Source organism: Jaculus jaculus, chromosome 3 (genome assembly GCF_020740685.1).
Source record: "Jaculus jaculus isolate mJacJac1 chromosome 3, mJacJac1.mat.Y.cur, whole genome shotgun sequence".
Classification (NCBI taxonomy): Eukaryota; Metazoa; Chordata; class Mammalia; order Rodentia; family Dipodidae; genus Jaculus; species Jaculus jaculus.
The window spans coordinates 66,711,235-66,738,167 of NC_059104.1; the positions used below are offsets into that span (position 1 = coordinate 66,711,235).

At 41.4% G+C, this 26,933-nt stretch overlaps 1 protein-coding gene and 1 pseudogene across 5 annotated transcripts in view; one reads left to right on the forward strand and one right to left on the reverse strand.

The window, feature by feature from the left end:
• Lrch1 (leucine rich repeats and calponin homology domain containing 1) overlaps window positions 1-26,933 on the forward strand; it is a 211,796-nt gene that overhangs the window by 110,883 nt on the left and 73,980 nt on the right. For all 5 annotated transcript variants that reach the window (XM_045145360.1, XM_045145362.1, XM_045145359.1 and 2 more), the window contains exon 3: window positions 15,901-16,027. In XM_045145360.1, the coding sequence (XP_045001295.1) occupies window positions 15,901-16,027 (127 nt within the window). The remainder of the gene's footprint in view (window positions 1-15,900; window positions 16,028-26,933) is intronic.
• LOC105944594 lies at window positions 1,564-1,986 on the reverse strand (annotated as a pseudogene).

Below are 26,933 nucleotides of genomic sequence, written 5' to 3' on the forward strand. Positions count from 1 at the left end.
TCAGTATTACATAGACCATTAAACTTTAAATTTCTATAACATTTTAAGATTTGTGTTTTGCATTATTTCAGAAAATTTTTTGATGCATATTCTTTAGATGGGTCAGATAAGCTACAAAACTTATCCACAGTTAATTCTGTAAATATTACTTAATGCATTTGAAAAACCCATCAAATATGACTTTTTAATACGGTAAGTCTCATCTCCTCCACATTTTGTTTCTACAGGTAATATCTTATTGACTATTTCATTGACAAAATATTTGGGCAAAACAACCTAAGAGTAGAAAGACTGACTTTGGCTCCCAGTTTCAGAGGGTTCCATCCTTCATGGAGAGTGTGGCAGCTGGGAAGGAGGCGTGGGGGGAGAAAGCAAGCCAGCCTGTGCCGATGGGCTTTCTCCTGCTTTTGTTATTCTACCTTGGTCCTTAGCCCATAAAATGATGCCCACCTCCCATACAGGGCGTAAGTTCAGATTTCTATCACCACAGGAAAGAGTTGTCAGCAGTAAGCTATCTGAATAAGACTTGACAGGGGAGAGAGAAACAGTGAGAGTAGAGGTTATAAAATTCTTTGTTTTAGATCCTGTATTCTAAGGACTGTGAAACCCTGATTGTGTACAGGCACATAGTAGGTTGGGACCAAAGAAGTATGCTTTGAGAATAATTCACTCACTTTATTTCCTCAATAATTGAAATGTAAGACCTTCAGGGACTTTAAGTGAACAATTGTAAGTGCTATACCCTTAGTAGTTGAGTCCCAAAGTGAGGCCATTTTGACCTCAGTCACAATGTAACTTAGAAAACAGCCTGGGAACTTAATGGCGATGACCTGTGAGTGTTGGACAGCAGTGGCCGAGTTGCACCACTCGTCCAGACTCCTCATGACTGCTGGTGGCCTTTAACTGCAACTTACATGGCTTCCTTCATAAGGGAGTCTCTTTCCTTCATTCCTTAGGAGTCGCTGAACTTTTGAAGTAGAGCTGCTGAAGCTCAGGATGAAGCTTCTGCAGTTTACAACTTTTGAAATGTATAATCAGTATTCAGATACAGAATAGGTGATGGCAGCTCACAGCAATGTTGCCTGGCCCTATTTTGGATGAAGGTCAATACACATATCATGGCTTCTCAGAGCCTAGCATGGGTTCTTGAGTAGAGAAAGGACACATGAGCTATAAAAATAATGGCACTTTTGGGGCAGCAACTCCAGTAGCATCTCTTTGAGTCTTTGTTTACATGTTTTATAAATATTTTTTATGTATTAGAGCGAAAGAGATTGGACATGCCGAGGCCTCTTGTTGCTGCAACAGACTCCAGATATATGTGCCCCTTAGTACATCTGCCTTTATGTTGTTACTGGGGAATTGGACCCAGGATGGTAGGCTTTGCAGGCACCACCCTTAACTTCTGAGCCATCTTCCTGGCCATTTGTTTGTTTGTGCTTTGAAACAGGGTCTCACTGCCCAGGCTGCCCTTGAACTCACAGTCTTCATGCTCTTTTTTGAGGGGAGGGGGTTACAGTTTATTGGTTATCTTAAACATTTGCAGCATTAAACATTTGCAGATTAAGTCACCGCACTCAGTCTCCAGTCCTTTGCCTTTTTGCCTGCACTGACACTGGCCTTGGCATTGCCCCTGACTTTCTTCAACCTGTTCTTGCATTCCTTCCACTGTTTACTTGAGGTCATCGTCTTCTCATACAGGCCGTGTATGGCAAGTCTTATGTTTGGGTTCATTTTTCTTTGCATAATCCAAGGAATCATAAATCATGCCAAAGCCAGTTGTCTTGCCCCCAGCGAAATGGGTTCTGAATCCAAATACAGAGATGACATCTGGTGTGGTCTTGTACATTTTGGCTAGTTTTTCCCGAATTTCTGTCTTGGGTACTGTAGCCTTCCTGGGTGAAGGACGTTGATGACCATTTGTTTCCTCTGAAGCAGACGGTTGGTCATGAACTTCCTGGTCCAGATAGTTACTGTGTCATTCATGATGGTGGTGATCCTCAAGCAGCAAAGGAGGAAAAGAGCTTCATGCTCTTTCTTGATCAACTTTTTAGCCATCCAATAGTGGCTAACTTTTTTTTTTTATTCCCAAGTCTAGATGCCTTTTCCCATTTTGTATGTTAATGCTAGTGTTTCCCAAAGTTTTGGCTCTTAACTCTTTTTCTGATACCTCATTCCTCATGAATCTCAAGTATATTCACCATTGAACACCAGTCCTTACTCTGGTTGACTGACATTTGATTCCTTTTTACGTCCCAGAATCCAGCAGTGCTAAAGTAAGCCCATTTTCTTACTTTCTAATCAGTGAAGTTTAGATTCTGCTTTTTTTTTAATTTAAATTTTAATTTTTTCCCCAATTTTTTAGAACATTTCCCATGAGTATAAAAAATATCCCATGGTAATACCCTCCCTCCCCCCCCTTTTCCCCTTTGAAGTTCCATTTTCCATCATATCCCCTCCCCATCTCAATCAGTCTCTCTCTCATTTTGATGTCATGATCTTTCCCTCCTCTTATGATCGTCTTGTGTAGGTAGTGTCAGGCACTGTGAGGTCATGGAATTTGAGGCCATTTTATGTCTGCAGGGAGCACGTTGTAAGGAGACCTACCCTTCCTTTGGCTCTTACATTCTTTCCGCCACCTCTTCCGCATAATACCCTGAGCTTTGGAAGGTGTGATCGTGATGTTACTCAGTACTCCAGTCACTTCTTTCCAGCACTATAATACCTTCTGAGTCATCCCAAGGTCACTGACATCTGAAAAGAGAAGATTCTCTACCAAAAGTGACAGTAGCATTAATATAAGGGTATGAATATTAAGAGAAGTGCTTACTGGGCAGTTTGATAAGCGTAGAGTATACACTTTTCCAAACACCAGCAGATGTTATACCCTCTAGGGCTCCCTGTTTTAAGTTTTCAGTATCAGGGATGTATTCCCTCCCTTGGAGCAGGCCTCCATTCCAATTAGAGGGCATTTGGTTTCACCCATGACAGATATGCCACTATTGCACCCATTGGCTCATTTGGCCTGACTGGCCAATTATAAAGATTGCAGTGTCCACTGTTGAGTGTCTTCACTGGTGGTGTATCTTTCTCCCATTGAACTGCATGTAGAATGGATTCTTCCAGCTTTCTGTCAGCTGATCTACATGGAGGAGGCTGTCAGCTCAGTTCCATCAGGATTTCTCAGTGGCCTTACAGCCCAAGTATGTGGAGTCTTCAGCAAATCGGGTCGTACTGTCAATTCCTGGTGGGAAACCAAGGGCATCGACAATGGCCTATAACGTTTTGAGGGCATCAGGGACCTCCAAGGCCAACAGCTCACTGGAAGGTATCCCATCCCTGGCACTGAAAATTTTCTAGCAACTATCTACAGCTCCTGAGTGTTCCATTGACCAAAACTGAAGGATTCCATTTGATTTATTTATATCCTCTTAGGTTTTGATTAGCCTTCCCTCCACCTTTCCTTTACTCAATCTCCTCCCCTGACCTCACTTTGGGCCTTTTCACCCCTGTTAATCTATTCTTCTACTTACATATTAAGTACCCTCCTCCCTTCCTTTCTCTTCCCTTTGTATCTCTTTTTTAGCTTACTGGCCTCTGCTACTGAGTTTTTTCCTTCTCACACAGAAGCCCAATCATCTGTAGCTAAGGTCCACATATGAGAGAGAACATGTGGCGCCTGGCTTTCTGGGCCTGGGTTACCTCACTTAGTATAATCCTTTCCAGATCCATCCATTTTTCTGCAAATTTCATAACTTCATTTTTCTTTACTGCTGAGTAGAACTCCATTGTATAAATGTGCCATATCTTCATTATCCACTCATCAGTTGAGAGACATCTAGGCTGGTTCCATTTCCCAGCTATTATGAATTGAGCATCAATAAACGTGGTTGAGCATGTATTTCTAAGGAAGTGAGATGAGTCCTTTGGATATATGCCTAGGAGTGCTATAGCTGGGTCATATGGTAAATCAATCTTTAGCTGTTTTAGGAACCCCCACACTGATTTCCACAATGGCTGGACCAGATTGCATTCCCACCAATAGGGTAGAAGGGATCGTCTTTTTCCACAATCCATCTGGGCCTGGGCTTTTTTTACTTGGGAGATTATTGATAACTGTTTTTTTATTTCATTAACTGTGTGTGTTCTTTATTGCTAGTAATTCTAACTGGTCTTTCTTTATTATTTCCATTTCCTTATTTATGCCTATTATTGACCTCTTTATTTCATTAAATTGGCATCCTGTATCTTCTTTGCTTCCTTTGATTTATTCTTTGAGTTCTTTGAACATATTTGTAATCATTCTTCTGAAATCTTTTCAAGCATTTCCTCTAACTCGTTCTCACTGGAGGTCATTTATGATGCATTAATACTTTTTGGTGGATTTATGTTGTCTTGATTTTTGGTGTTTCTTGTGTTATGATGTATATATTTTTCCATCTTGGATTTTTTAATGATTGGATTTTCTAGTTAACTGGGTATTATGAGATGTGTCAATCTGATGTTATATATCTGAAGGGTAAGAGCTTAAGGTGCTAGGTGTGGCTCTGAAGACTTTCAGATTATCTACAAAAGTGACTCTAGGTGTTGGGTGTGCCTGCTATGAGAGTATTCAAGTAGGCTAAACAAAATACAGGGTGATTCTAAAATTTAACAAAACAATGTATACTGTCAATGAAAACAGTACAGAGTATTTATCCAAGAGTAGGTATTATGACAACCAGATTCTCTGCCTGTCCCTTAGGCTGTGAGGTGCCTCACCCAGTTAATCCTGACAACAAAGCAGTTAAGATTTCTGGTTTGTAGAGGGTTCCAAGTCAGCTTGTGACCAGGTAAGATCCTTCCCTAATGTATAACAGAAGAGTAAACAAATCCACTATTATTCAAGAAGCAACAAGTAACAAGCCCAAAATACAGCTTATTTAAGAATGGCAAATTTGACCATCCATCTGATTTAACATATAATTTATCCTGACATGGAAGATGCAATTAGCAGTTCTGGTGCAGGCATGTACACTAGGTTTATTAGGCAGCTACTGATCTGGTGTAATCCCAGTTACCTTTTGGGATGATTTTGGTCTCAGCTGCACTCTTGATTGTGTCCCTGTTTGGTGCTCCGTCAGTCCAAGTAGCTGTGGCCAGGTCCCTGGACTGCGGCTCTGTTCCCTAGTGCTGGGCACAGGTGGTGGGGAAGGGGAGAGAGCTGATGTTGCTCAGTTTGCCCACTGTTCTAGGTGTTCTTGTACCTTGTGATCTGCTCCTCCAGTGTTCACTGCCATTCTCCCTTTATGTTCCTTGAGTTTGCGGAGATGTCAGGTGTTAGTGGAAAATCTCTTCGCCTGGCTTTTCCTGCGGCTCAAGCCAGGCTACCGTGGTCTCCCATGCAGACCCGCCATGCAGGAGCAGCTTCTGCTGGCCCATGAGGGTTCTGAATGCTCTGTATCTCTCCTATTTCTCTGCTGCTGTTTTAATTTCTTATATACCTCACTTTTTAGTAAAAGTGTGTATTTTGCTGGTTTTTTTTTTTTTTTGCTTTTTCCCTCCTAGGCTGCTTTGGCATGTTACCTATGCCACCATCAGTCCAGTTTGTATTCTTATTTGTGTTTCTTCTTCTGCTGCTTTTCTTCAACAGCCTTGCCTGGGATCTCAAATTGTTTTTGACCCCCTTTTCCATAAATCAATCATTAGCTGCTAGTTAAGCATCTTTGCCTCCTGCTGTGGGATCAGTACCCCTCCCCTGATGCTTTCTTGGATTCCCTTAGTGGTAGATTCCAGAGTGAGTGTGGAGGGGAGATCACTGACTATCAGAAGCCTGGCTCAGAGCCTGGAAGCTTGGAGCAAGTTAGTTATCCTTTGAACTGTGTCTGTTTTCTGTCTGGAAAATAGGGACATTAGTACTTATGCTATAGGATTGTTGTGAATATAAATAAAATATTTGTCCAAATCCCAACACATTGTCATGACTCAAGAAATATTTGCTGAATTATAGAATTAGTCAAATTTTGTGGCTTGTTACAGCATCATGCAAATTAGAATACAGGCTAAGAAAAACAGAAGTTCAATATTTGAGCAATGAATATGGAAATATTGTTGATAAAGAGGATTGTGTTCTGTTGTATAAAAATATTAGAGCAGTCAAATATTATTAATGGCTGTCAAGTTTCATAATAATAGCTCTTGAAGGCTGAATCTTTGGGATGAATTGGAAATGAAGATCTACATACTAACAATCATTTATACCAACCCTTATTACAACTTCACAAGTTCATAGGAATAGAAGAATAGACATGTATCTTCAAATGGTAAATAGTTGGGTTCTGGCATCTTAATTTTTATTGCAAACTTTTTTTTTTTGCACACATGAATGTGTAGCAGGGGCTCTTTCTGCTGCAAATGAATGCCAGATGCTTGTGCCTAATTTACGAAAGTGGCTTAGATATTGAAACAGGCGAGCATACTTTGCAGGCAAGTGCCTTTAACTACTGGGATATCTTCCCAGCCTCCATTGCAGATATTTTTATCAACTGATTAAAAATAGTTATGAGGGTCTGGAGAGATGGCTTAGCGGTTAAGCACTTGCCTGTGAAGCCTAAGGATCCTGGTTCAAAGGTTTGATTCCTGGGGATCCACATTAGCCAGATGTACAATGGGGCACATGTGTCTGGAGTTCATTTGCAGTGGCTAGAGTCCCTGGCGTGCACATTCTCTCTCTCTGCCTCTTTCTCTGTCTTTCACTTTCAAATAAATAAATAAAAATAAACAAAAATAGATGTGAGTAGTCCTTTAGGTCAGTTTCAACATCCATTTCTATATTTGTGGGGAAATTTTAAAGTAAAAAAAAATCCTTTCCTAGTAATTGTCAGAGTTCATTCTTCCTTGAATGAGGATCCCAAGAGTAGGAAAGCTTCCTTAGGGCCAGCCCCTCTCTCCAGCCTCTTGGTGGTATTTTGCCTGTGTGACATCAGCAATGTTATACAGAGTGACATTTTTCGGGATACTGGGCTCAAGTTACTACAGTTTAATACTTAAAACTGCACACCTAAATTGTTGACACTGAAAGCCTTTGACAAATTCATATTCTTGCTAGTAGTGAATATGGAGTTCTCTTTTAATGCCACCTTTATTTATTTGAGGTGGGGGGAGGGAGGGAGGGGAGGGGTACAATAGGGCCTCCAGCCTCTGCAAATGAGCTCCAGACACATGGACCTCCCTGTGCATCTGGCTGATGTGGGTCCTGGGGTATTGAACCTGGGTCCTTTGGCTTTGCAGGCAAGCACCGTAACTACTAAGCCATCTCTCCAGCCCACCCCCCCTTGATTTTTAAGCATTCATTTCCTTTCTTAACAAGAGGGACATTTGCCAAGGTGGGCTTCTTAGTGGAATAACTAGGAACAGGAAATGGTTCTCTGTGGATACCTTGCTGTGTGTATATGAAAACTAGCAGGTATCATATGTAAAACAGAGTAGTTTACTATGCTATAATAGAGGTTGACAGAGTGTGCATCCAAGAACATAGAGAATTAGGTGAGATATTCTGGATAATGGAAATTTATTGGGCCAAAACAGTGTAATAATTGCTGTTTTCTGAAGACTGAGTGCCAAACATAGACAGTAATAGTCAAACTTTAAGTGCAGAAGCTTGTTAGTTCCTTTCTCTATGCTATGTGTGCCACAATACGAAGTCTATCTGTGGCCCTTAGATTTAGGCCTGAGGTGTTTCCCTAAAAATTCTGTAATAGTGGGGCTGGAAAGATTGCTTAGCAGTTAAGGGACTTAAGGACCCAGGTTCAGTTCCCCAGTATCCATGTAAGCCAGATGCACAGTGTTTGGAGTGTATTTGCAGTGGCTAGATGCCCAGGCACATCCATATTCACTCTCTCTCTCTCTCTCTCTTCCCCCCTCACATAAATAAATAAAATTAAATTTAAAAAAATTCTGTAGTGGTTACTAAGGTCACACCTTCAGTTGTTACTATTTTTCTTTGTATTTGAAAACCAAGATGTAAATCCTGGGGATTCAGTGTTTTCCAAGACAAAGAATGTTAACAGTCAGGCTTGCATTGTTGGCAGAAATCACCTGACCAAGAGTAGCTTGTGGGGAAAACAAAAGGATTATTTTGGTTTACAGGCTGGAGGGGAAGCTCCATGATGACAGGGAAAACAATGGCATGAGGGTGGACATCATCCCTTGGCCAACATCAGGTGTACAATAGCAACAGGAGAGTGTGCCACACACTGGCATAAGCCCGCCCCCATCAATACACTCCCTCCAGGAGGCATTAATTCCCAAATCTCCATTGATAGCTGGTAGCCTAGCATTCAAAACACCTGAATTTATGGGGGACACCTGAATCAAACCACTACATTCCACCCCTGGCCCCCATAAATTGATATCCATACGTGATGTAAAATCCAATATATTCAGTCCAACTTTAAAAGTCCCCATATTTTTTATCAATCCTAATGATGTTCAAACATCCCCATAATCCAAGGTCTTTTAATTGCACCATAATAACAAAAAATAACCTCAAAAAACCCATAATGGCACAGAATAAACATTCACACTACATAAGATGGCATTGGGCATAGCAAAGAAATATTCACCCATAAGCCTGCCCCCAACAATACACTACCTCCAGGAGGCGTTAATTCCCAAATCTCCATCAGCTGGGAACCTAGCATTCAGAACACCTGAGTTTATGGGAGACACCTGAATCAAACCACCACACAAAGTATCCTAGAATTAGAGGAAAGGGCAGAGCCACACTCACTCTTATTAGTTGTGCATTTGTCCTAGCCCTGGCTGCCCAGGTATGAGGTGGGAATTGGCTCATTTCTTAGCCAAGCTTGGCTCTCTACAGCATGTCTTTGAATGTTTGTTGTGAGTGAAGCATAAAATCATATTTTTAAAGTGGATAAAATTTTCACAGTTAGGAAATAACAGTAAATTAAATTAACAGACAAAATTAAACAAAGCACACATATACTCTTTATGGTTAACTTTCCTTTATCATGTTAATGGTTGGATAGTTTAATCTTTTTATGTGGATTTAATGTTTGACTATGCACTTACACATCTATTCTCATGTTATGTATATTTTTAGTCAACAAGCCAGGAAGATTATATTGTTTGCCTAAAGTCATAGAAAGAAACTTGTGGCAGAGATGGATTTTTTTGATATGGACATATTTAGTATGTAAATAAGACATGTTGGTACCATCCTTTCCCTCCTCCCTACCCTTTTCTGAAGAGGTCTTCCTCATTGGGGATACAGGTCAGCCCCATGGGGATTGTGGGTCATGCATTATGGGGGGAGAGGCAATGTGTCTGTGCAAAGTGTCCCAACTTGTTCCACAAAATTCCCTGAGCTGTGCTGGGAGCATTTTAAATCTACTTCAGTGATGGGCTTTTAGGAGCCTCTGGATCTTTCATTTGGTAGGTGTTGAGTGTCCTCAGTGTGTATTTCCATCATGGTTATGTTGATATCTCATTCACTAAGAAAGCAGTACTCCTAATCATTTCTCCAATTTCTTTGTGGTTTCAGCTGGTGCTGGGGTGGAGTGGACTGGGTCATTCATCTCCTCAGGTCCAGCTCTTGTCTGAAAAAGAGAAGCAGATTCTCCCAGGGAGAATGAAGTCAGCATTGGTTAAATGCGATAACAATTATTAATTTAGAGAGAATTTAAAGGGTGTAAATCCTCTTTTAGCCCAAGGTTAGTGGCATGATTTTTTTTTTAAACTCATGTCTTATTCCAGATTTGTTGACCTTTCTATGTAGTTAGAACAAAAGTTATAGTAGGTAAATCTGTGATACAAAGTTTTCTATAATTTATTTTCATTTTCTTTAAACCTTTAAAAATTCATTTGAGAGAGTAAGAGAGAAAAAAAGGCATATATATATAGAGAATGGGGACACCAGGGCCTATAGCCAACTGCAAATGAACTCCAGGTGCTTGTGCCACCTTTGCATCTAGCCTATGTAGATTCTGGGGAGTTGAACCTGAGTCCTTTGGCTTTGCAGGCAAGAGACTTAACTGCTAAGCCATCTTTCCAGCCCCTTATTTTTTTATTCTATGTTAGTTTTGATATATGTAGATGTGTGTGTGCCCACATGTATATGTGTGTTCATGTGTGCATATGTGTAAGTGTGTGTGTTTTCATGTTCCATGGAACACGTATAGAGGTCAGGGAACAACTTGAGGTGTGTCCTTACTTTTCACCTTGAGGCAGGGCCTCTCATTTTTCACTGCTGAATACATCATGCTAAATGGACTGTGAGATGATCTTGTCTACACCTCATCTTGCCACAGGATTACAGATGCCCACGACAGTGTCTAGCTTTACATGGGTGCTAAGGATCCAGACTCAGGGCCCCATGTGTTCATGGCAAGCATTTTATCTACTGATCATCTTCCCCAGCCCTCTGTAAGTTATTTTTAAGTGAGTTCTATGGTCTTTTATTAAGTGATCCAAACACTAAAAGAGCCTTATCCCAGTAGAATTAGGGGGGAGATATTATGCCCCTAATAATGAAATCAAATAGAGAATATCTCATATTTCTGCTTTCACATATTTTAAGGAAAATAGTCTTTTAATAAACCAATAAAAAGTCATGTTAAACAGTAACTTTACATCTAAACTTATGAAATTTTGATAAAGCCAAAATATAAATTCAAATAAGTTTTTATAAAACTAAGAAATAGCTTGGCTTACCAATTTTTTTTAATGTGGGAATTAAAGAAGGGATGCTGATGTTTGATACCACAAGAAAATTTATCCTATATCTTTAATCAACAACAAAACAAAAACACTAGACAATGTTCAACTGCCTTATTTCATTATGAGATGAGGAATGAGGCATGTGCACAGAGTCATTCACTGAGAAAGAGGTAAACAATGAACACGGATCTGGTCAGAGCCATCGCCTTCTTCCCTCTCCTTTTTCTTCCACATCCTCTTCCCAAACAGGGCAGGGCCAGTGGCAAGAGTTAGAAGGCAGTCCAGAAATCCCAGCCCACTATGAGTGAATCTGTGATTTCTATATCTAAGCAAGCAGCCTCTTTTCATTGCAGACTTACTCTTTCGTAAACAGTGAGTAAAAACAAATAAAAACTAATAAACTTTGCTTTTAGATGGGGCTCATGAATTAGGTTTGAGAATAAAGACTGGCTGTTACCTTATCAGGTACTGTGTGGTCTCATTCTTTCCAGGAGGGGCTGTTTATAGCCAGAGGCCTGAAAGGATACAGAGGGGATGTGGGAGTGGACTGGGCCCCCCAAAGGGCCTGTTTCCTGAGTAATGTTTAGTCTGCTGGTGTGGGCTTGTAGTGGTCAGGATCATCAGGAGGCCATTGCTCCTCTGCTCTTTACATACTTGCTGGGGAGCTCGTGGCTCTTTGTTAGGTAGGTGAATGTCTTTTTCTTCCTGTGGCAATGGCCAAAAATCCAAGAGTACCCTGTGGCATCTTTTATGAGGTTGGTGCTGAGGGGAGAGGATGAGAAGAAATGTGCCCCATGTCTATGGCATGCTGGTATTTTGACTAACTTCTTAGCATTGTGGAGTGTACATGAGGAATGTAGGGACTTAAGTACAAAATAAATTATGCCACTAACAGCTTTGAATACAAAAAGCATTCACTCCTGTCAAAGAGACCATGAATGATTTCACATATGTAAACTTTATTCTATTGAAGTTCATACCAACCTTGAAAGGATTCTAAGGAGAATAAGCCTGTAATCTGTTTGCTTTCAGTACTGTGATAAATGGCTCTTCTAGTTCCAGTTGTGTGTGCAGATTAATGTTGTGTTTCCAAAAAAGAAACATAGGGAAGAAGTCAACATGTAATTGTGATTTTGAGAAATTGGAAAGTCAGACTCTCTCTAAGTTAGCACTCCTGTTTGTTCACATGATTTTTCTCTGCAGAAGGAAGTGTGTGTTAACATGATTTTTTGTCAGTCCTCACTTTGTGAACTAAGATATTTGTAATTGGTGTGTGTGTGTTTGTTCATACATGTGGATACACTTATATGTATGTGTGAGTGTGTAGAATACAGGATAACCTCAGCTATTATTTCATTGTCTTAATCTCTCACTGGTCTGGAACTTGTAAGTAGGGTTAGACTTCTGGCCAGCAAGCCCCAGGAATCTTCCTGTCTCCACTTCCCAGTACTGGGAAAACAAGTGCTTGCCACCATGCCTAGTTTTTGTTTTTGTTTTTGAGTGAGCAGTTTGAACTCAGGTCCTTATGCGTGCAAGACAATACCAACTGGGCTATCTCTCAAGCCTATTTTGTGTCTTGAGACAAGGTCTTACTCTAGCCCAGGTTGTCCTTGAACTTGCAATTCTTTTGCCTCAACTTCCTAAGGTATTACACATGTGTTTCACCATGCCAGGCTTATGTATTTATAAATGCTACATAGCTACAATTACATTTTAACTGATTTTCTTGCTACCTTTTAATAAACTGAATTCCCGTTTGCAGAGAGGTAGTATCTGCAGAGCCTTTTCTTAGAGTTCGGAAGCCATCAGAGTACCAGGAGTATACCTCGTCCAGCTCATGGGTCTCATTGGTCCTGATGGACAAAAGAAGGTGGTGAGAGGGATGTGAGAGGGCTGAGGGACAGGTAAGGGCCACATTTACTTCTCTGTTTTCCCCAGGGACTAGGATAGGTTATCATTAGAGCCCAGTCCTCTATTCTCTCTGCCCTACCCTGAGCATGGAGCCAGCTGCATGTCCAGTTCCAGAGACCCCAGGAGGACTCATACTCTTTTCTCTCCCTATGCAAGATCTTCTTAGAGAAACCTTTTCTTCTGTGTTTTGTAGAAATAGCAGTTATGGGCCATGGAGAGAAGTTGTAGCTATATTATTTCTTGCCAAAACGCAGTTAACTCAACAATGGGTACCTGGAATAGGAGTGATACCAAGATGATGGCAGGAAAGTGCCAAGATCAGACAGGTTCTTGGCACAGCACAGCACTTGCTGTTTCTTCCATTTCCTTTTCTTTTTTATCTCAGTGCTGAGGGTGGAACTCAGAACCTTCTGCTCTCTATCAGCTCCAGCACCTGTTCTTTTCTAGTCCATCAGTTAGAGATGCCCTTTGACCAGATTCCTTCCTAACATGTATGTGTGTGTGCTTTGATACAGCATACACACAGAGAAGTGCCTGTGTCATAAGTGCATATTTAGTTCCGTTTTCATCCATAGTAGTACCCATGTAACAAGTACCTGTATTGGTTACTTTTCTTGTTGCTGTGACAAAGTTCCTGACAAAAACAACTTAACAGAAAGGTCTTTTTTTGCCCCATAATTTAAGGATACAGTCCATCCTGGCAGGGAAGGCCTGGCAGAAGGAAGGAGCATGAGGTGGCTGGTGGTCACATTGTATCCACAGTCAGGAAGCAGAGAGTGATGAAACCTGCTGCTCACCTTCCTTATTTCTTTTTATTGAGTCCCAGACAGCAGCCCATAGGATAGTGTCATGCACATTTAGAGCAGGTCTTCCCACCTCAACTAACTCAATCTAGATACTCCCTTGCCCAGAGATAGATGTTCTAGGTGATTCAATATCCTATGAATTTGGGCTGGAGAGATGGCTTAGTGGTTAAAGACCCAGGTTTTACTTTCCAGGTCCCATGTAAACAAAGATGCATAAGGTGGCACACGCATCTGGAGTTAGTTTGCAGTGACTAGGGGCCCTGGCATGCCCATTCTCTCTCTCTCTGAAATAAAAATAAAAGATCTTGTGAATTGGCAGTTAATATTAAGCACCATAGCATCCAGTAGAATCTATTTTGACATAATGGAGTTTGGTTTTTTTGTTTTGTTTTGTTTTGTTTTTTCAAGATAGGGTCTGTCTCTAGCTCAGGCTGACCTTGAATTCACTCTGTAGTCTCAGGGTGGCCTTGAACTCATGGCAATCCTGCTACCTCTGCCTCCCAAGTGCTGGGATTAAAGGCGTGAGCCATCACGCCCGGCTGAGTTTCTTTTCTTATTATAAAAGCATTTGTAGGAATTTTGAAAACTACAGAAAATTCTGCTAAAGAAAATAAAAATTGTTTATTATATACCAAAATGACCAGTGTTAATATTTTGGTGTGTTTCTAGTCTGTCTTTTTCTTACAGTTGTACAATTATTTTTTCCTGTAAGTACACACACAGGATGCATGTACACAAACATGTGGAAGTTTTAAAGTGCCGCAGGCATGTGACATATAGATGACAAGATGCTCCCACTATATTCCTCTGTTTCCATCTACAGAGTGTCAAGAAAACACTAACCTGTCTCTACTGGGTAGTGAGGATGGTTTGCTTGTGGCGAGGAGGTTGAAATAAATGGCTAGTGCATCAATTTGAATGGTTAATACATTTCACTGATTGACCTTTCTTGACTTAGAAAACTAAACATTGACAGTAGGGTGTTTAAAGACTGGTGGAGAGTCTTCACGCAGAATGGGGAAAACCAAGTCAGACTTTGTGGGTTACTCTTGGAAGCTAAGGCTCCCTGGGTTTCAGGCTTACTTTGCTAAAAGACCACTTTTACTTTTTCTTTTACTTAATTTTTTTTGCATATACTCAAACACACTCTCTTAATTGTTGCAGGTCTTGTTTTAAAAACATGAACTGATTGATTCAAAACATTCAAAACTAACTCAATGGGCTTTGTGAGTTGCAGAAAAATTCTCTTCCCCATCACTGCTAAAATAAATCGTATGATGCTTTTGGTGTGCTGGTTGTTCTTGTCCTATCTGAGATTATTATGCATGTTGTCAGGAGAGAATATTTAGCACATGTGTTAAGTAGCTTGCTGTTACAAACTGGGCGAGATAATAAATTTACAAAGAGGAAAGGTTTATTTTGGCTTAGTTTTAGAGGGTCTGGTCAGCGGTAAGTTGGCCTTCTTGCTCCGGGGTCTGTGGAGAGGTAGCACATGATTATGGTGAAATGGCTTTCACCTTACAGCAACTAGGAAAGAAAAAGGGGGTGGAGATGAGTAGGAGGTCCCAAAGCCTTATGGAGGACATGCCTGCAATGGTGGAAGGACTTCTACTAGGCGTCACCTCTTAAAGGTTTCACCACCTCCCGGGCCTCTACCACAGCCTTTGCAGGCCATGCAAGCCCCAGACTGAGCAGCAGCTGCACCAACTTCCTGTTGTAGTTGGCTCTCTGTATGGAATGCATCATCAGTCTGCCTCCTGAGGAACTGTACTGCAGTCTGTGTGTGCCCTAGACAGTTGTCATCCTCTCAAGTGGGAGTAGAATCCAGTTATTTATAACTGACATGATGCTTTTGCCTATTTCAGAGCTACCGTGAGATAATGATACAAATATACAAAACCAAATCAGAGCAATTCACATAAACATTTATTATTCTTTCATGTTGGAAACCTTTAAAATCTTCTTTTGAAATATGATTTTTTTAAGTGGAGAATTTTAAACTCTGAAATAAATTTTTAAAAAATGTCACATAGTCACCCTCTTGCCCTATAGCATGCCAGAATTAATTCTGTCAGATTGTATTTGATGTTCTTTATCCATTCTGTTTCTGTCCCTTCCCTCATTATTTTAAAATGTGTTTTGTTTTCTTAAATACCTATAATGAGTTTACTGTACACACAGAAAATGTGCTGAGCTTTTGATACTTGTGAAATATCTGCTTAAATCTTTACTTTTTCCTTTCTTGTTGAACATATTCACAGTTATACATGGTGGTATATGCCTGTAATCCCAACCCTTGGAGGCTGAGGCAGGAGGATTGCTGCAAGTTCGAGGCCAGTCTGGGCTACAGAGTGAGTTCCAGACCAGCCAGGGCTGCATAGCAAGACACTGACTCACCGTATTCACAGAGCATCATGAAGTGGCCCTTGTGTTTACATTTGTTCTTATTGTGTTGTCTTTGCAGTCGAAATCAGCTGTCAGCCCTGCCTGCCTGCCTGTGTGGTCTGCCTCTCAAAGTCTTAATCGCAAGTAACAACAAGCTTGGATCACTGCCTGAAGAGATAGGTCAGCTCAAACAGTTAATGGAGTTGGTATGTTACTGATTTCTACAATGCTCTTACTTGTTAACTGATCTAACCTGTCAGGGTATTGGGAAGGACAGCTAGACAAGGAAAATCCTTTATTTATCCTTTCCCTGTTTCTATAACAAAATACCTGAAACGGAGAAACTTATGAAGAAACAATTTTTGAGGTTGAAAATACAACCTCAGGTGGCTTTAATCTGTTTGGCCTCTGGGGAGGTGACCCTTGGCTATCACAACACAGTTGATAACATCATGGTAGGAGCAAACTTGAGAAGAAAAGAGCAGATGCATAGACAGGAAACCAAAGAGGAGGAGGGACCAGTGTTGTTCTTTTTAAAAAAAATCCCATTCTGGGCTGGAGAGATGGCTTAGCGGTTAAGCGCTTGCCTGTGACGCCTAAGGACCCCGGTTCGAGGCTCGATTCCCCAGGTCCCACGTTAGCCAGATGCACAAGGGGGCACATGCGTCTGGAGTTCGTTTGCAGAGGCTGGAAGCCCTGGCGCGCCCATTCTCTCTCTCTCCCTCTATCTGTCTTTCTCTCTGTGTCTGTCGCTCTCAAATAAATAAATAAATATAGAAAAAAAAATCCCATTCTGATGAGTCCTTCTTGGGGTCTCACGAGAACGTTGTTAACCCCTTTTAAGGGTAGAGTCCCAGTGCCCTCACCACCTTCCACTACTCCCCACTGACACTGCCAAACTGTTGACTGAGCTTCTAACACACAATCATTTAGCTCGCAAACACAATGATGGTGGAGCCTGGTCCAGAGATTGAGCCATGATAAGGACATTAAGTAATGGAGGCAGTGAGCCAGCCGTGCATGAAAAGACATGTAAGTGGACAGTCAGCCAAAGTGCATGAGAGACATGTAAGGGGCAGCTGTAGGTTTGCTGTAGCAAAGTTCCTGAAATTTACCAGTTTCCTGTGGTTTATAGTTCCTGAATTTTACAGGATTTCCAGTTTGCCTGGCTTACAGGTCTAAGTAGATATTTTTTTGCACAGTGTGTACAAATCTATGAAAGCTTTTAGTTAAATTAGAAAAGTGCTCTCTGAATTAGGTAGTAGGACAGAGTTTATGAACAAATAATATGCAGTCCAAGGAGAGGTGCTGCAGTTCTGTGAAGAGTTTGGGCAATAAAGACAGTAAAGCCCCCAGCCCTGGACACAGGAGCTGCTTGTAGATTAAGGGACATGCCACACCTTTCTTCTGTTCCCTCTATTGAGTCCAGCTTTAGCAGGGATTGCCCTGGATCTTAGTGACAGTTCTCTTATCACCTTTGTGTCCTTGTGTCTCTGCTTCATCAACACTAACTTAGTTACCTCCAAGTTCTAGAAGGTCAGCTCTGAGGTAGATAGTAAAAACCATATAGTCCAAGCTCTTGCCCCTGACCAAATGTCAATATCCAGATGAGAGGGGCAGTGAGTGACATAAGGAAGGCCACCTGGCATAGATCACTGGTAACAAGTTGAAACACTCATACTATCTGTACTGTCCAGTTGACAGCCAATGTAAACAACAAATTGGACTTTAATTGTAATGGTGGCCACGTTTAGAAAACTAAAAGGAATATACGAAATTAAGTCGTCTTTGGACATGTTTTAGACAGCTCCATGTTGCTGGGATGAATGTCTAAACCAGACAGTTTGTGGGAGGAAAGAATGTATTTGAAGCTTACAGACCCAGGGGGAAGTTCCATCAGTGGTGGAAGAAGCTGCCTCCATACATTCCAATGCAGCGGAAACCTGCAGCAAGCGCAACACCAGCACCAGCACATGCACCATAAAGCAGCAAGCAGCAAGGACCCAGCCAGAACTCACACCTCTCTGCATACCTTTTGGCTGGAATTCAGATCTGCTCCCAACACACTTTAGGGCTGCACCCCAGGATCCACCCATGGTAGCACCTCCTCTAGCCAGGTGGCTAGAGACAAGCTTTAATAAAACACCTGAGTCTATGGAGGACATACAGTCAAACTACCACAGCATGCATTCATGTGTTATCTGTGCAAGTGCACACTTCCTACATGCACACCTTCAAAAGGCCAGAGGAGAATGCCATGTGTCCTCTACAGCTCTGCATTATCTCACTAAGAATGGAGTCTCTCTTTGATCCCAGAGTTGCTGTTTTCAGTCAGACTGATTGTACAGGGAGCCCTAGAATTTTCTGTTTTCCATCCCATACAGAACTGCATTTGTTATATGTGGCTGCACCCAGTTGTTGATATGGGTGCTGGAGAATTGAACCTAGGGTGACTCGGGCCTTCTCTAGCATTCATGTCTGTGCAGTAGACACTCTCATCCACGGGGCCAATTCCCCAGCTCTGAAATTAATTTTTATATTATTTTATTTAACCCTAGGTACATCATTTCTTCAAAGTGTATACAATATATAAAAATACTGAGATTGTTTTACATTCTTGTTTTCAGACTAAGCCTTTCATACCTAGCCCACCGTGGAACCCTGTACTGGCTCCATATGTGGGCTAGTCATGCTCAATCAAGGCTCATTGCCACAGGGGAGTGGCCACCCCTTTCAGACCTTAGTTCTGGAGCCTGAGCTGCTATTCTTTGGTGCCCTGGGCCTGAGCAAGTGTGCTCATGATAAAAAGCAAGAGAGAATTTAATAACCTGATGCTATTTAATCACAAGGAAGTGATATAGCTGGCCTTGATTAAGGTAACAGACTAAAAAAATTATTTTCCATCCATTCTCATTTGTTTGATATTTTTTGTTTAAAATAATAGTGTTACTAGGGGTAACCATGACAAATTATTTTTAGTTATCAGATGGGAAAAAAAAATTCCTTGGAGACCTAAAGGTCATTGTAAAATGGCAACTGGAGGCTTTGTTGTATAGTCATGTGTCCATAACTTGTTAAAGAGAAACTGGGTGTTCCCCAAGCATCCAGAACACTTGAGCCACTTAGGACTTGAGTGCAGAGAACATCACTCAGCTTGCTCTGCTCTAAGCATTGCTTGCTAATTATTTGGGGGGGAAAGTGTTTAGAAATTTTCATATCACACTTGAAGTTCAAAACCCAGCCCCTTTATCCATGGAAAAGAAAACAGTAGTTCCTTCTTATTTTGTGTCTATGTGTTTGCATGTGTAGGATGTATGTGCATGTGCATGATGTGTATGCATGTGTGTGATGTGTATGCATGTGCCTATGATGTATGTGATGTGTGTGCATGTGCTCCTTGATGTCTATACATGTGTATGTATGAGAGCATGTATATGTGATACATGTGTATGTGTGGAACGCATATGCATATGTGGGATACATGTACATGTGTATGTATGCATGTATGTGTGATGTGTATGCATGTGTGTGTGAAGTATATGAGTGTGTATGATGCATGTGAATGTATGCATGTCTATGTATGTGATATGTCTGCATGTGTGTGATGCATATGTGTATGCAGGTACATGGGCATATGTGTGCACCTGCATATGGAGCCCAGAATTTGGCACTGCATGTCTTATTTAGTCACTTGCTACCATATTTTGGAGACAGTTTATTGCTGAACCTAGACTGGTCAGCTAGCAAGTCCTAGTAATCCAGCTGGCTTTGCTTCCCTAGTGCTGAAATTACAGGAACATGCCACCATACTTGATATTTTACTTTGGCACTGGGGATCTACACTAAGCTTACCCAAGGAGCCATCTGTCCATTCCTCCTTAATTCTGAAAGGAAGTAGAGTTCCAAAACATTATCCTAGCCTTTTAATTTAATTTAATTAATTTGTTATCTGATAATCTTTAAGCAAAACCATTCCTAGTTGGTCATTTCCCAGCTCAGCTACTTAACATTATGCAGAGATATTGAAAAGCAGTTGCTGTTCTTCCCATGGAGAGAACACTGAGAAGTGCTCTGGTGACACCGTGCTCTTGAATCATCAAGAGTGGCCTGGTTCTAGCTCACCTTAATGCAGGTGCAGGGGAATTTATGAAATCTTAGCTCTCTGGATTTGGTCCCTTTCAGGTCATTTTTGGTTGGAATACCCTAGAAAACGCTGACCTTCCTGTCCACTCTACATGACTTTCTCTTGCCTCATAGCTGTTGTGTTTGTGTGTGTTGCCTTGTAAGCATGGTTTTCTGCATGGTGAAGGGGGAAGAGAGAAAGCTGATAATTACTGAGTATACCAAGTAGTCTGCTAGTGCATTACCTGTTTCACTTCTTAGCCCCGCAATGCAGGCATCATGGCTGCAGTATGCAGTAAGTGTTGGCTTTGCAACTATATTTCAAAAGCAGTGGAACTATATATCTGATTAACGTCCACACCAGGCTAGATGTGGTACATCACGTGTTTAGCATATGTGAGGCTCTGGGTTCCATCCTAAGTACCACAAAATAGACCACAGATGGTTGGTGAGTAGGTAGATAGATACCAGATATATAGATAGATGATGGATGGTAGGTAGGTAGGTAGATTGATAGATAGTAGGAGCCCACAGTAAAAGGTAGCTACTGTCTGCTCGTGTGGATTATAAAGACCAAGAATCTTTTCTCTAGTGTTCCTTGCTTCAGTTTGGTATGGTTTTACATTAAAGTGTGACAAACCATGAACAGCTACAAGTGAGTGGGACAATTTACCCATGAAGCTGGTGAACAAATTGACAGGTTAGTCTAAAAGTTTTCCTTCTGTGGAATGAGGTCAGGTAGAAGGGTCTGTAGAACTGTCTTGTGTAGGCTAAACCTCATTTTACTTGTTAAAACTTTGGAAATTGTGTGAGACATGGTTCTTACACTTTGGAATCATGCTGAAGGAGGAGACATTTTGGGTTTGAAGTACACTATGAATGCTAAATGTTATAGTTAATTGACAGCTATGAGATAAGTACACTATGTTAGAGTACATGAAGTTGGAACCATTGGTGGGTGTGGCATTTGCCAGAGACTGAGGAGCCTCCTCATTGCATCCATGTGTTGAATGGCATGCTGGTTCCACAGATGGTCTGGCCTGGTCTCCCCAAGCTCTCTCACTGGTGAGAGTCATGTCTTCCTGTCCTTGTGTACACGTGACACAGGGTCTGGCATGGGAACTTAACCTTGACAACCAGAAAACCCACCAGACTAGCTTCTGTCATAACTGGTTAAAGATGTGTTTCTTGGCCTTAACCATACACACTGTTTTTTACTCACTTTTCATAAAATGTTTGATTAGGTGGAGATTGAGTTCAAGGATTGATGACAGACACATGAGGAAGTGAGTGGCATCGGAGGGACATCGTTCTTCATTTTTTTGATGTGTTTGCTATTGTCTTTAAGTTGGAGGTGCTGGGGTTATGTAGCATGTGTCTCCTAAAATAATTTATTCTTTTGTGGTCTCTGGAGACATTTCTGACCTCTCTAGTTTCTGTGGGGCAGTTGGAAACCTTCATATTGCTCAAGACCCCGCCGTGGCTATGTTTCTACATTTCTCCTGAGTGGGGGGTGGAGCATGTGTTTGTGGGTGGGTGTGAAATAGAGTTTCACACTTGTCACATGGTGTTTAGAGGAGATGAATATCATAACAAGGGTTGCTTGGAAGAGCTCAAGCTTAAATATATCAACTTCTTTTCTCTTTTAAGGTGTTAACATTTTATTGGTAAGATTCAAAATTGCTCAATCTCATTATTTCTGATGAATTGTCATGATGTTGGATGAAAATTATAGTTGTTTAGTATTCATGTCCTCTTTTAAAATAGGCATTTAAAAAAAAAATAAGACATCTTCCTAAAGTTGAACAGTAAGTCATTGGTGCAAAAGGTATTCCACACAAGGGCATGGTTATTTGATGGTAGAAGAATGAGTGAATAGTTTGTATTTCCATCAGTTAAATGAAGAGCTAGTTTTATTACAAAAAATGCTTGATCTGGTAATATAGTAATACTAAGTTTTTTTTTTTTTAAAATCAGAATGTCAGGGTGAGGTTACTTTTGAGAGATCACCTACAATTCTACAGAGCAGCCTGATCTAATTGAGGATTCTAACCAAGATCATTCTGACATTATGTTGGTAATCACTCTAAACAAGATCGTTCTGACATTATGTTGGTTTTGGTTAGACATCGATTACTCAAAAACATTTTTGGCGGGGAAGGTCAGAGTTCAAGGTCATCCTCAGCCATATAGGAAGTTTGAGCTACAAAATGAAACAAACAGGGTACCCACAGTGTTTTTACACTTTGTTTCCTGAAAGTGAGCATCTTGTACTTTAATCACCCAGCTTTATTCTGATGTGTTACAACCCTTGTCAGGCTTGCATTGTCAGTGTCAGTGTCAGTTAGCTTGCAGGGTCCACTTCTGGTTAAGACCACTGATGACTTCTCTCCCCCAAAAGACTGTGGTGAATGGTGCTTTTTAGCATCCTGACAGCTAGTGAACAGGGAGGAGGCTTCCAGTTCAGCCCCAGCTTGATTTCTCAAATGACCTGTAACCCAAGCATGTGGAGTCTTCAGCAATAGGGCCTTATTATCTAGTTCCGGTGATTAACCAGTTTGTAGAGTTTGGGGGGCATCAGGGCTCTCCTGAGCCAACAACTCACTAAAAGGTGTTACATCCCTGCCACTAATGTTTTTCCAACAATATTTGCCCTCTGGGCACAACATTGTCGACTTTCACTACAGTATTTCTGTTGCAGTCAGGTTTGCATTCTTGGCAGAAATCATCCGACCAGGGACAAATTGTGAGGCAGGGGGAAGGGCTTATTTTGGCTTAGAGACTTGAGGGGAAACTACATGATGGAAGGTGAAAACGACAGCTTGAGCAGAGGGTAGACATCACCTCCTGGCCAATATCAGGTGGACAACAGCAACAGGAGTATGTGCCAAACACTGCCAGGGTGAAATTGTCTATAATACCAATAAGCCTGACCCCAACAATACACTGCTACCAGGAGACATTAATTCCCATATCTCTACCAGCTGGGAGCCTAACATTCATAATACCTAAGTTTATGGGGGACACCTGAATCAAACCACCACATTCTTCCCCGGCTTCCATAAATTGATAACCACACATAATATAAAATGCAATCAGTTCAACTTTAAAAGTCCCCATGGTTATCAATCCCAATGAAGTTCAAACATCTCCATAATCCATGGTCTTTTACCTGAACCATAATACTAAAAAATCCCTCCAATCCATAATGACACAGAATAAACATTCACACTACAAAAAATGGCATTGGGTGTAGCAAAGAAATATTTAACAGATATAAGATTTAAGCAGGGCAAACATCAAACTCTGTAGCTCCAAGTCTAACAACTCTAGTCAGTGACAAGTATCCAAGTCCTATAATTCTAACCAGCAACAAGTCTCTGAAGTTCAAGTTCCAACCCTCCAGCTAGGCTACTCACAGTCCTGGAAAACTTCATCCGGGTCTGGCATAGCAGCCATATCATAGTCCTGGGAGCTCCTCTAGATCTTCACTGAAACCCATAGCTCATTCTCATGGTTCCATCAGGTCTCCATTCAGGCAATCCTGCTTCACACTGCCCATGGCCACTTCCAAAATACAAGACTGCACTTCAAACTCAATGACCCTGTCTTTCCTGCACTTTTTATATTTCATAATGCCAGGTGGGATGCCAATTTGTTGATCTGGGAGGCGGGGGGGGGGTAAGACAGACTATGAAGAACAGGACACTCCTTCAGCATTCAGGCTGCTTCAAAATACTGCATCCTTTCTGTTGTGTCAATGCAGGTCAGATGGCTCAATCTCACCGGTTGTAATCTCTCATACAATTACAGCTGAATAGGCAGCAGTTTTGGTTGAGTGAATTCATTTTTTTCTGTGCCATATCCCTCGGCTCATTTCTACTCAATTCTTCCCTGCACAAGTTTTCAGAACATGTGCTTAACAGCAAGCCTCTCACACAAACCACTTCTAGACCAGTCCAGGCAAAGCTCTTTCTCACTCTCATAAATCAGACCTCATAGTTCTTAGTTTTTACTCCATTCAGGTCTTTCAACTCTGACCACAATATGGACATCAAGCTGTACTTATAGAACTACAACAGATCTCTTATGCCAAGGTTTTAAACTCATCCACATTCCTCCTGCAAAGCAGTTCCAAAAGGCCAAAGCCACATAGGCATGTTTCTAGGTACATTGACCCCACTTCTGGTACCAACTTTACTGTTGTAGTCAGGTCTATATTGCTGGAAGAAATCACCCAATCAATACCAGCTTGATGGAAAAAGATTTATTTTGGCTTACAAACTTGAGGGGTAACCCCATGATGGCAGGGGAAAATGATGGCATGAGCAGAGGGTGGACATCACCTCCTGGCCAACATCAGGTGGACAGCAACAACAGGAGAGTGTGCCAAACACTGGTAAGGGGACACTAGCTATAATACCCATAAGCCCTCTCCCAACAATACACTTCCTCTAGGAGGCATTAATTCCCAAATCTTCATCAGCTGGAAACCTAGCATTCAGAATACCTAGGTTTATAAGGAACACCTGAATCAAGCCACCATGCCCTCTTTAAATAAAAGAATCTTAATTTCCAATTTTTTATTGGTTACCTAATTAAACAAGTGTAAAGTATAGTTTAAGGCATATTTTTTAGGTTTAAAAGATCTAACTTACTAAGTTGTATTAGCTAGTCCATAAAAAACTTGAGTATTTATATTATTATAGATAATAGGTAAGAGTGCTTGTTGAATAGCATGAGGGCCTAATTCACCTTGAGTCCTCTACATGGCTGACTCTGTTCTTGAGAGCTTCTATAGAGTTTTAGGCTTGTTTAATTTGGTTTATATTTTCTACTGATATTTTTTATGTATAGCTTCCATTGCTTTGTCAAGTTTCCTTTTCATGTCATTTTCTGATTTTTTTTAATGCATTTTGGAATTCGTCCTTGCATTTCTTTGTCTTCATTGTGTTTAGCCAGCTGATTATTGAGGTCCTCTTTTCCTTTTTTCTTTCTTTTTTTTTGTTTGTTTCTCTACTTCAGACCATTTAACTGTCTGTGGAAACCTTCCTGGTTCTTTTCTATTAGGTCTAATCTAGCAGGGACAGCATTCATACAATTATTGGCCCTGTGTTGATTTTCTGCAAGTTCTGCTATTTCCTTGGTTAGGGTTGCATAGCTTATATCTTCATTTTGGGGTTCTTATCCTGTTGTTTCTTCTATGTTTTGATTAGAGACATCCATTGGGGGACTTGGCAACCTGGTTGGATTTGCTTGCATTTGATTTTTCATGTTATTCCTTTTGTGCTGTGGTCTGCCCATCACAGTGTAGGAGTCTTACTTAATTTGGGAAGAAGCTGTAGTTTAAACTTGAAGTGTCTTCAGTGATTGTTCCCTTTTGTGCTTGCTTCCACTAGGCTTCTGATGGCAACTGTGCCTGCCTGCTCAGAGGAAAGGAGCCCCAGAGACTCCGGTGGGGGCCCGGGGACCTGATGAAGGGGCTTGTTTTTCTGTGGTTCGGGTAATGGGACTGTGTGGTCAGTTGGCTCAAGGGGACAGGGTCAGAGGGGAATGGAACAAAGCAGACTAGTTTTGTGGCTGGGCTGCAGGAGATATAGGATGGGAATGCGTGGTAGTTCTGAGATGCTGAGGGGCGAGGGGATGGGTCTGCACGCTCCTGTTATATGGCAGGGTGGGGATATGTGGATGCCATGCACGTAGAGGTCCCCTGTGGGAACACTACCCTGATAGCCTGGGTCCACACACAGGGGTGGGGGGTTAGTGGTGAGTGGGATGGTTTTTGCATGTGGAAGTCCCCTGGGGGAATGCTAGTCTGCTGGCCTGGGTCCAGGCCTGGGGTGGGGGACAGTAGCAGAGTCTGCGTGTGGGGCCCTGAAGTGGTGGGAACACCTAGGGTGTTGGGGGCAGGGGAACGGACACTAGCCTACTGGCCTGGGTTCAGTAACAGGAGGTGGGGGGTGGCAGTGAGTGCCAAGGTGTTCTCCTGTGGAGCTATGCTCTCCTGAGTCCCCTTTCCTGCAGTTTGTGCAGGAGGAACCTGCGGCTGGGTCTGCAGCTAGGATGGTTGCTTGAGGGGATTGGGGCACTAGTGGGCTACCCAAGAGCATGGGAATCAGCGGATTCCTTACACTGTTCCTCTGCACCCTCCTACTGGATGTCTATTAGAGTTTGCAAACCCCTAAACAACCCAATGAACCATAAAGGTCTTGCCTTTCCTTCCCCAGGAGGTGAGGTGTGGTTAGGCAAATGTCATCTTGACTGAAATTCCCATATTCTTTATGACATAGTTTAGGGCTAACAAAAAATTAAGAAGGAAGAAATGTAACTATTCTAGTAGGTAAATGGGAGTTTGTAATTTAATTATTCTCAGTTGCAAAAAAGCGAGGCTTAATGTTTACTCTCATAGTTTACTTCCCCTAGTATCTTTAAATCTTAAAAAAAAAAAAAAAACTATACCTTATCGAGGGCTAATTTTGGCTAGAATGTTCAGAAGAATTCAGCCCTTCTAAGAATACTGTTTGTCACTTTTCAAGACTAAGACATCCCCAGACATGTAGTCTATTATCTTTCCTTTCTATTCTTTCAACTCATTAGACATAATTACCCAGAGGGCTTTATTTCTATGATGAAATTTGTAATCTATTTAATGTTCAGCAAGGTTCAATGATTTGTAAGGAATAGAATATTATCCTATTGTTACTTTATTGACTATCCAAAGTAGAAAAGCCTGTGCTGTATATGCCTGGGTATTTGCTCAATTTTATGAGGGTGGGAAGCAACTGGCACAGTTCATAGTACTATTAAAAAACGGGACCCTTCAACATGTGAGTCAATGACTGGACTCTGTAAATTGGCTGCAGATTTCCTGTCTTGTACATGGAAATTTTTGGGTTGAATCACTGTGGCATTTTGTTTTAGTGTATTCAGTGGTTTCTTTCTATAGGAGTGTATATTTATTTTATTTTATTTTTTATTTGAGAAGAATAG